General features: G+C 34.0%; 1 protein-coding gene across 1 annotated transcript in view; it reads right to left on the reverse strand.

Moving 5' to 3' along the window:
• The window catches only part of LOC121571992 (ryanodine receptor 2), a gene marked incomplete at its 3' end in the record, with an annotated part of 179646 nt that overhangs the window by 93256 nt on the left and 73890 nt on the right, over window positions 1–12500 (reverse strand). The window contains exons 11-12 of the mRNA XM_045217362.1: window positions 11060–11134; window positions 583–739 (exon numbers count right to left, since the gene is read on the reverse strand). Coding sequence (XP_045073297.1) covers window positions 583–739; window positions 11060–11134 — 232 coding nt within the window. The remainder of the gene's footprint in view (window positions 1–582; window positions 740–11059; window positions 11135–12500) is intronic.

A 12500-nucleotide genomic window follows, 5' to 3' on the forward strand; every position in this document is an offset into this window, starting at 1 on the left:
CAGCAAACTGTTTCTATATAACCGGAGACTCCAGCCTCCATCACCCAACATCTCACTACCACAGACTCCAGCCTCCATCACCCAACATCTCACTACAACAGACTCCAGCCTCCATCACCCAACATCTCACTACAACAGACTCCAGCCTCCATCACCCAACATCTCACTACCACAGCCTCCAGCCTCCATCACCCAACATCTCACTACCACAGACTCCAGCCTCCATCACCCAACATCTCACTACCACAGACTCCAGCCTCCATCACCCAACATCTCACTACCACAGACTCCAGCCTCCATCACCCAACATCTCACTACCACAGACTCCAGCCTCCATCACCCAACATCTCACTACCACAGACTCCAGCCTCCATCACCCAACATGTCACTACCACAGACTCCAGCCTCCATCACCCAACATCTCACTACCACAGACTCCAGCCTCCATCACCCAACATCTCACTACCACAGGAGGCATGTTGCGAAGACTGCTCTGTGCAGATCAACAGAATAATGTTACTGTAAGCAGTGGAGTGTGTGTGTGTGTGTGTGTGTGTGTGTGTGAGCCAGGCTGAAGTGTACCTTGGAGGGGCGGAAGCAGAAAGCAGTAGACTTGACGTCAGCCTTCTCCTTGTCCATCAGCAACAGACCCTTATCCTCCATGATACTGAGGTACTTCCCTGTGGTCACATGACGGAGCCGGAAGGGTTGGCCCCAGCGAGTGTGGCTGCCACTCCACCTACAGAGAGAGAGAGAGAGAGAGAGAGAGAGAGAGAGAGAGAGAGAGAGAGAGAGAGAGAGAGAGAGAGAGAGAGAGAGAGAGAGAGAGAGAGAGAGAGAGAGAGAGAGAGAGAGAGAGAGAGAGAGAGAGAGAGAGACAGAGAGAGAGAGAGAGAGAGACAGAGAGAGAGAGAGACAGAGAGAGAGAGAGACGAGAGAGAGAGAGACAGAGAGACAGTGAGAGAGACAGTGAGAGAGAGAGAGAGAGAGAGAGAGAGAGAGAGAGAGAGAGAGAGAGAGAGAGAGAGAGAGAGAGAGAGAGACAGAGAGAGAGAGAGAGACAGAGAGAGAGAGAGACAGAGAGACAGTGAGAGAGACAGTGAGAGAGAGAGAGAGAGAGAGAGAGAGAGAGAGAGAGAGAGAGAGAGAGAGAGAGAGAGAGAGAGAGATTTTCCAGATCTCAGGGAATTAGACCAAAGTTTTCAATTGGTACAAAATATACTGCACACATTACAAGGTTTAAAAATCAGTTCAACTGGACACCTTAATGGTGCTGTGAATGAACTGAGAGAGAAAGCACGAGGGCATTCTACGCCGTTAAAAAACAAATTCAAATTGAATACCTATTAAAATTTGGCTAAAACTAATTGAATGTGTCATTGAACCAATTGCACTTTATGGCAGCGAGGTTTGGGGTCCACTTGCAAAACAAGATTTCATCAAATGGGACAAACACCCCATTGAAACCCCTGCATGCAGAGTTCTGTAAGATTCTCCTACATGTCCAGAGGAAAACTACCGTACAGTAGCTAACCATAACACCAAACCTATTCTATACTGTCCTGTCCTGTAGACGTACCATACAGTAGCTAACCATAACCCCAAACCTATTCTATACTGTCCTGTCCTGTAGACGTACCATACAGTAGCTAACCATAACACCAAACCTATTCTATACTGTCCTGTAGACGTACCGTACAGTAGCTAACCATAACACCAAACCTATTCTATACTGTCCTGTAGACGTACCCGTACAGTAGCTAACCATAACACCAAACCTATTCTATACTGTCCTGTCCTGTAGACGTACCATACAGTAGCTAACCATAACCCCAAACCTATTCTATACTGTCCTGTCCTGTAGACGTACCATACAGTAGCTAACCATAACACCAAACCTATTCTATACTGTCCTGTAGACGTACCGTACAGTAGCTAACCATAACCCCAAACCTATTCTATACTGTCCTGTCCTGTAGACGTACCATACAGTAGCTAACCATAACCCCAAACCTATTCTATACTGTCCTGTCCTGTAGACGCACCGCACAGTAGCTAACCATAACACCAAACCTATTCTATACGTCCTGTCCTGTAGACGTACCATACAGTAGCTAACCATAACACCAAACCTATTCTATACTGTCTGTCCTGTAGACGTACCATACAGTAGCTAACCATAACACCAAACCTATTCTACTACTGTCCTGTAGACGTACCGCACAGTAGCTAACCATAACACCAAACCTATTCTATACTGTCCTGTAGACGTACCATACAGTAGCTAACCATAACACCAAACCTATTCTATACTGTCCTGTCCTGTAGACGTACTCATACAGTAGCTAACCATAACACCAAACCTATTCTATACTGTCCTGTAGACGTACCGTACAGTAGCTAACCATAACACCAAACCTATTCTATACTGTCCTGTAGACGTACCGTACAATGTAGCTAACCATAACACCAAACCTATTCTATACTGTCCTGTCCTGTAGACGTACCGTACAGTAGCTAACCATAACACCAAACCGTCAGTTTGACAGAACACAACAGAACACCACAGGCTACAGAGGGCAGAGTATTTATATTCAACCCTAAATCAGAAACCATGGACACTACAGTATGTCAATAAGCCCTGATACAAAACAAGGAGATACATCTGTGTCTGTGTTATCAGGGGACTACTGTCATGCTGTTTCTAATTACACACTTCACAGGCTGCAAATTGCCTGTGTGAATTTGACTCTGGATGAGAGGAGGGTTCTTCATCTCTCCACAAACTGGGGCTGACAGAACACCGTACACCACGTTGGCAGTGGGTTCTCTCCACAAACTGGGGCTGACAGAACACCGTACACCACGTTGGCAGTGGGTTCTCTCCACAGACTGGGGCTGACAGAACACCGTACACCACGTTGGCAGTGGGTTCTCTCCACAGACTGAGGCTGACAGAACACAGTACACCATGTTGGCAGTGGGTTCCGCTGACAGAGACAGTGTGACTGGGGGGTTCTATTAACACCCTCACATGTAGAACCCCAGGTCAGGATACAGGGTCTAAAAGGAGTCAATACCCAGCCCTCTCACGTAGACATCACCCTGATCTACACTGCAGGGGGCAGAGTGTTAATGGTACAGCCTCTATAGAGTGATAATATTACAGTGTCTATAGTGATAATATTACAGTGTCTATAGTGATAATATTACAGTGTATATAGTGATAATATTACAGTGTATATAGTGATAATATTACAGTGTATATGAGTGATAATATTACAGTGTCTATAGTGATAATATTACAGTGTTCTATAGTGATAATATTACAGTGTATATAGTGATAATATTACAGTGTCTATAGTGATAATATTACAGTGTATATATAGTGATAATATTACAGTGTCTATAGAGTGATAATATTACAGTGTCTATAGTGATAATATTACAGTGTCTATAGAGTGATAATATTACAGTGTATATAGTGATAATATTACAGTGTATATAGTGATAATATTACAGTGTATATAGTGATAATATTACAGTGTCTATAGTGATAATATTACAGTGTCTATAGTGATAATATTACAGTGTCTATAGTGATAATATTACAGTGTCTATAGAGTGATAATATTACAGTGTATATAGTGATAATATTACAGTGTCTATAGTGATAATATTACAGTGTTTATAGTGATAATATTACAGTGTCTATAGTGATAATATTACAGTGTATAGAGTGATAATATTGCAGTATCTATAGTGATAATATTACAGTGTCTATAGTGATAATATTACACTGTATAGAGTGATAATAGTACAGTGTCTATAGTGATAATATTACAGTGTATATAGTGATAATATTACAGTGTCTATAGAGTGATAATATTACAGTGTATATAGTGATAATATTACAGTGTATATAGAGTGATAATATTACAGTGTCTATAGTGATAATATTACAGTGTATATAGTGATAATATTACAGTGTATATAGTGATAATATTACAGTGTATATAGTGATAATATTACAGTGTATATAGAGTGATAATATTACAGTGTCTATAGTGATAATATTACAGTGTATATAGTGATAATATTACAGTGTATATAGAGGATAATATTACAGTGTATATATAGTGATAATATTACAGCGTCTATATAGTGATAATATTACAGTGTCTATAGTGATAATATTACAGTGTCTATAGTGATAGTATTACAGTGTCTATAGTGATAATATTACAGTGTATATAGAGTGATAATATTACAGTGTCTATAGTGATAATATTACAGTGTCTATAGTGATAATATTACAGTGTCTATAGAGTGATAATATTACAGTGTCTATAGTGATAATATTACAGTGTATATAGTGATAATAGTACAGTGTCTATAGTGATAATATTACAGTGTCTATAGTGATAATATTACAGTGTCTATAGTGATAATATTACAGTGTCTATAGTGATAATATTACAGTGTATATAGTGATAATATTACAGTGTCTATAGTGATAATATTACAGTGTATATAGTGATAATATTACAGTGTCTATAGTGATAATATTACAGTGTATATAGAGTGATAATATTACAGTGTCTATAGTGATAATATTACAGTGTCTATAGTGATAATATTACAGTGTATATGAGTGATAATATTACAGTGTCTATAGTGATAATATTACAGTGTATATAGAGTGATAATATTACAGTGTCTATAGTGATAATATTACAGTGTATATAGTGATAATATTACAGTGTCTATAGTGATAATATTACAGTGTATATAGAGTGATAATATTACAGTGTCTATAGTGATAATATTACAGTGTATATAGAGTGATAATATTACAGTGTCTATAGTGATAATATTACAGTGTCTATAGTGATAATATTACAGTGTATATAGAGTGATAATATTACAGTGTCTATAGTGATAATATTACAGTGTATATAGAGTGATAATATTACAGTGTCTATAGTGATAATATTACAGTGTCTATAGTGATAATATTACAGTGTCTATAGTGATAATATTACAGTGTCTATTGTGATAATATTACAGTGTCCAGTAGAGTGATAATATTACAGTGTCTATAGTGATAATATTACAGTGTCTATAGTGATAATATTAGCAGTGTCTATAGTGATAATATTACAGTGTCTATAGTGATAATATTACAGGGTCTATAGTGATAGTATTGCAGTGTCTTATAGTGATAATATTACTGTGTTTATAGTGATAATATTACAGTGTCTATAGTGATAATATTACAGTGTCTATAGTGATAATATTACAGTGTATATAGAGTGATAATATTACAGTGTCTATAGTGATAATATTACAGTGTCTATAGTGATAATATTACAGTGTCTATAGTGATAATATTACAGTGTCTATGAGTGATAATATTACAGTGTCTATAGTGATAATATTACAGTGTCTATAGTGATAATATTACAGTGTTTATAGTGATAATATTACAGTGTATATAGTGATAATATTACAGTGTATATATAGTGATAATATTACAGTGTCTATAGTGATAATATTACAGTGTATATAGTGATAATATTACAGTGTATATATAGTGATAATATTACAGTGTCTATAGTGATAATATTACAGTGTCTATAGTAAATATTACAGTGTATATAGTGATAATATTACAGTGTATATAGTGATAATATTACAGTGTCTATAGTGAGGTAATATTACAGTGTTTATAGTGATAATATTACAGTGTATATAGTGATAATATTACAGTGTATATATAGTGATAATATTACAGTGTCTATATTGATAATATTACAGTGTATATAGTGATAATATTACAGTGTATATATAGTGATAATATTACAGTGTATATAGTGATAATATTACAGTGTCTATAGTAATAATATTACAGTGTATATAGTGATAATATTACAGTGTATATATAGTGATAATATTACAGTGTCATATAGTGATAATATTACAGTGTATATAGTAAAATATTTACAGTGTATATAGTGATAATATTACAGTGTCTATATAGTGATAATATTAGCAGTGTCATATAGTGATAATATTACAGTGTATATAGTGATAATATTACAGTGTATATAGTGATAATATTACAGTGTATATAGTGATAATATTACAGTGTCTATAGTGATAATATTACAGTGTTTATAGTGATAATATTACAGTGTATATAGTGATAATATTACAGTGATATATAGTGATAATATTACAGTGTCTATATTGATAATATTACAGTGTATATAGTGATAATATTACATGTGTATATAGTGATAATATTACAGTGTATATAGTGATAATATTACAGTGTCTATAGTGATAATATTACAGTGTTTATAGTGATAATATTACAGTGTATATAGTGATAATATTAGTGTGTATATATAGTGATAATATTACAGTGTCTATAGTGATAATATTACAGTGTATATAGTGATAATTTACAGTGTATATATAGTGATAATATTACAGTGTATATAGTGATAATATTACAGTGTCTATAGTAATAATATTACAGTGTATATAGTGATAATATTACAGTGTATAGATAGGTGATAATATTACAGTGTCTATATAGTAATAATATTACAGTGTCTATAGTGATAATATTACAGTGTCTATATAGTGATAACATTACAGTGTCTATATAGTGATAATATTACAGTGTATATAGTAATAATATTACAGTGTATATAGTGATAATATTGCAGTGTATATAGAGTGATAATATTACAGTGTCTGTTAGGACAATATCGCAGTGTACATAGTGAATATTTTACAGTGTATATATAGTGATAATATTACAGTGTATACAGGTGGTATTGTTACAGTGTCTATAGTGATAATATTACATGTGTCTATAGTGATAATACTTACAGTGTATATAGTGATAATATTACAGTGTGTATATGTGATAATATTACAGTGTCTATAGTTGATGAAGATTACAGTGTATATAGTGATAATATTACAGTGTCTATATAGTGATAATATTACCAGTGTATATAGTGATAATATTACAGTGTCTATAGTGATAATATTACAGTGTATATAGTGATGATATTACAGTGTATATAGTGATATTGCGGTGTCTGCAGATTGATAATATTACAGTGTCTATAGTGATAATATTACAGTGTGTATAGTGATAATATTACAGTGTCTATAGTGATAATATTACAGTGTAGTATAGTGATAATATTACAGTGTATATAGTGATAATATTACAGTGTATATAGAGTGATAATATTACAGTGTCTATAGTGATAATATTACAGTGTATATAGTGATAATATTGCAGTGTCTATAGTGATAATATTACAGTGTATATATAGTGATAATATTACAGTGTATATAGTGATAATATTACAGTGTCTATAGTGATAATATTACAGTGTATATAGTGATAATATTACAGTGTCTATAGTGATAATATTACAGTGTCTATAGAGTGATAATATTACAGTGTCTATAGTGATAATATTACAGTGTCATAGTGATAATATTACAGTGTATATAGAGTGATAATATTACAGTGTCTATAGTGATAAGTATTACAGTGTATATAGTGTATATTACAGTGTATATAGTGATAATATTACAGTGTCTATAGATGATAATATTACAGTGTCTATAGTGATAATATTACAGTGTCTATAGTGATAATATTACAAGTGTATTAGTGATAATATTACAGTGTCTATATAGTGATAATATTACAGTGTCTATAGTGATAATATTACAGTGTATATAGAGTGATAATATTACAGTGTCTATGAAGTGATAGTATTACAGTGTCTATGGTATTAATATTACAGTGTCTATAGTGAAATAATATTACAGTGTATATAACAGTGATAATAGTCGCAGTGTATATAGAGTGATAATATTACGGTGTCTATAGTGATAATATGAGCCGTGTCTATAGTGATAATATTACAGTGTCTCGTAGTGATAATATTACAGTGTCTATATAGTGATAATATTACAGTGTCTATAGTGATAATATGACCGTGTCTATAGTGATAATATTGACAGTGTCCATGTGAAATTGATAATCTTACAGGTCTATATAGGTGATAATATTACAGTGTCTATAGTGATAATATTAGAGTGTTTATGGGAGTGATAATAGTACAGTGTCTATAGTGATAATATTGCAGTGTATATATGTGATAATAGTACAGTGTCTATAGTGATAATATTACAGTGTATATAAGTGATAATATTACAGTGTTATAGTATTAATGCAGTGTCTATAGTGATAATTTGCAGTGTCTATAGTGATATTGTTACAGTGTGTCTATGGTATTAATATTGCAGTGCCTTCGTAGTAATATTGCAGTGTCTATGGAGTGATAATATTACGAGTGTCTATAATATTACAGTGCTTCTATGGTGATAATATTACAGTGTCTATGGTGATAATATTACAGTGTCTATAGTGATAATATTACAGTGCTATAGTGATAGATATTACAGTGTATATAGTGATGAATATTACAGTGTATATAGAGTGATAATATTACAGTGTCTATAGTGATAATATTACAGTGTCTATAGTGATAATATTACAGTGTCTATAGTGATAATATTACAGTGTATATAGTGATAATATTACAGTGTCTATAGTGATAATATTAACAGTGTATATAGTGATAATATTACAGTGTATATAGTGATAATATTACAGTGTATATAGTGATAATATTACAGTGTCTATAGTGATAATATTACAGTGTCTATAGTGATAATATTACAGTGTTTATAGTGATAATATTACAGTGTATATAGTGATAATATTACAGTGTCTATAGTGATAATATTACAGTGTATATAGTGATAATATTACAGTGTATATATAGTGATAATATTACAGTGTATATAGTGATAATATTACAGTGTCTATAGTGATAATATTACAGTGTATATAGAGGATAATATTACAGTGTCTATAGTGATAATATTACAGTGTATATAGTGATAATATTACAGTGTCTATAGTGATAATAGTACAGATTGTCTGTGGGTGATAATATTACAGTCTATAGTGAGTAAATATTTTGACAGTTGTCTATGGTGATAATAGTACGGTGTCTATAGTGATAATATTACAGTGTCTATAGTGATAATATTACAGTGTCTGATAGATAATATTACAGTGTCTATAGAGTGATAATATTACAGTGTATATAGAGTGATAATATTACAGTGTCTATAGTGATAATATTACAGTGTCTATAGTGATAATATTACAGTGTCTATAGTGATAATATTACAGTGTCTATAGTGATAATATTACAGTGTCTATAGTGATAATATTACAGTGTCTATAGTGATAATATTACAGTGTCTATAGAGTGATAATATTACAGTGTCTATAGTGATAATATTACAGTGTCTATAGTGATAATATTACAGTGTATATAGAGTGATAATATTACAGTGTCTATAGTGATAATATTACAGTGTATATAGTGATAATATTACAGTGTCTATAGTGATAATATTACAGTGTATATAGTGATAATATTACAGTGTATATAGTGATAATATTACAGTGTATATAGTGATAATATTACAGTGTCTATAGTGATAATATTACAGTGTCTATAGTGATAATATTACAGTGTCTATAGAGTGATAATATTACAGTGTCTATAGAGTGATAATATTACAGTGTCTATAGTGATAATATTACAGTGTCTATAGTGATAATATTACAGTGTATATAGTGATAATATTACAGTGTATATAGAGTGATAATATTACAGTGTCTATAGTGATAATATTACAGTGTCTATAGTGATAATATTACAGTGTCTATAGTGATAATATTACAGTGTCTATAGTGATAATATTACAGTGTCTATAAGTGATAATATTACAGTGTCTATAGTGATAATATTACAGTGTCTATAGTGATAATATTACAGTGTCTATAGTGATAATATTACAGTGTCTATAGTGATAATATTACAGTGTCTATAGTGATAATATTACAGTGTCTATAGTGATAATATTACAGTGTCTATAGTGATAATATTACAGTGTCTATCAGTGATAATATTACAGTGTCTATAGTGATAATATTACAGTGTCTATAGTGATAATATTACAGTGTCTATAAGTGATAATATTACAGTGTCTATAGTGATAATATTACAGTGTCTATAGTGATAATATTACAGTGTCTATAGTGATAATATTACAGTGTCTATAGAGTGATAATATTACAAATGTCTATAGTGATAATATTACAGTGTCTATAGTGATAATATTACAGTGTCTATAGTGATAATATTACAGTGTCTATAGTGATAATATTACAGTGTCTATAGAGTGATAATATTACAGTGTCTATAGTGATAATATTACAGTGTCTATAGTGATAATATTACAGTGTATATAGTGATAATATTACAGTGTCTATAGAGTGATAATATTTACAGTGTCTATAGTGATAATATTACAGTGTCTATAGTGATAATATTACAGTGTCTATAGTGATAATATTACAGTGTCTATAGTGATAATATTACACTGTCTATAGTGATAATATTACAGTGTCTATAGTGATAATATTACAGTGTCTATAGTGATAATATTACAGTGTATATAGAGTGATAATATTACAGTGTCTATAGTGATAATATTACAGTGTCTATAGTGATAATATTACAGTGCATATAGAGTGATAATATTACAGTGTCTATAGTGATAATATTACAGTGTCTATAGTGATAATATTACAGTGCATATAGAGTGATAATATTACAGTGTCTATAGTGATAATATTACAGTGTATATAGTGATAATATTACAGTGTATATAGTGATAATATTACAGTGTCTATAGTGATAATATTACAGTGTATATAGAGTGATAATATTACAGTGTCTATAGTGATAATATTACAGTGTCTATAGTGATAATATTACAGTGTCTATAGAGTGATAATGTTTCTACATCGAGTGTTAACAGATTGTCAATGGGAGGTGAGATAGATATGTCATAGAGTTGGACTTACGCCACTCGTAGTGTCTCCAGTCTCCAGAGGGAGCGGGCGTGGATGGACACAGCTCCCCCCTCGTAGTGCACCGTCCTGGGGAAGAAAAGAGACGTGAGTCGGGGTAGTGGTGGTGGGTGGAGGTGGTTATCAGCCATGCCTCCACCACAGACCAGACCATTACACTGGTCTGTATGAGAGCCTGCTGTTAATGTCCTCATATAGCACATATTCACACATACACACTTCACAACAGGAAAATGATAAATCTATGGGCAACTTATTTCACATCCTTCCATGTTTTGCTGCTGTGTTTCTCTGTGGATAATGAGGGCAGTATATTGGCCTGCAGCAGTGGATAGTGAGGGCAGTATCTTGGCCTGCAGCAGTGGATAGTGAGGGCAGTATCTTGGTCTGCAGCTGTGGATAGTGAGGGCAGTATCTTGGTCTGCAGCAGTGGATAGTGAGGGCAGTATCTTGGCCTGCAGCAGTGGATAATGAGGGCAGTATCTTGGCCTGCAGCAGTGGATTGTGAGGGCAGTATCTTGGCCTGCAGCAGTGGATAGTGAGGGCAGTATCTTGGCCTGCAGCAGTGGATAATGAGGGCAGTATCTTGGCCTGCAGCAGTGGATAGTGAGGGCAGTATCTTGGACTGCAGCAGTGGATAGTGAGGGGCAGTATATTGGCCTGCAGCAGTGGATAGTGAGGGCAGTATCTTGGCCTGCAGCAGTGGATAGTGAGGGCAGTATCTTGGCCTGCAGCAGTGGATAGTGAGGGCAGTATCTTGGCCTGCAGCAGTGGATAGTGAGGGCAGTATCTTGGCCTGCAGCAGTGGATAGTGAGGGCAGTATCTTGGCCTGCAGCAGTAGATAGTGAGGGCAGTATCTTGGCCTGCAGCAGTGGATAGTGAGGGCAGTATCTTGGCCTGCAGCAGTGGATAGTGAGGGCAGTATCTTAGCCTGCAGCAGTGGATAGTGAGGGCAGTATCTTGGCCTGCAGCAGTGGATAGTGAGGGCAGTATCTTGGCCTGCAGCAGTGGATAGTGAGGGCAGTATCTTAGCCTGCAGCAGTGGATAGTGAGGGCAGTATCTTGGCCTGCAGCAGTGGATAGTGAGGGCTGTATCTTGGCCTGCAGCAGTGGATAGTGAGGGCAGTATCTTGGCCTGCAGCAGCGAGCAGTGTGCTGTGTCTCTGTGTGTGTAGCTGTGGTTGTATTGCTGAAGGCCACACATCAATACTGGATACTGACTGGGTAGACTTAGACACCCAGCACTAAGAACTAAACAGGTTCAGTAGAGCTTACCAGGAGGGGTCAGAAGGTTCAGTTTCAGAAGAGTGCACACTTACATTTGGATCACATAACAACCTTCTATTTCATATCCAAACGCACCATGGCTTGAGACAAGATTGGTGCAATACATTTAGTTCAACTTCCCACAGTAAGATAATTTGCTGTAGAGAC

The sequence above is a fragment of the Coregonus clupeaformis genome, unplaced genomic scaffold, assembly GCF_020615455.1.
Source record: "Coregonus clupeaformis isolate EN_2021a unplaced genomic scaffold, ASM2061545v1 scaf1028, whole genome shotgun sequence".
Lineage (NCBI taxonomy): Eukaryota > Metazoa > Chordata > Actinopteri > Salmoniformes > Salmonidae > Coregonus > Coregonus clupeaformis.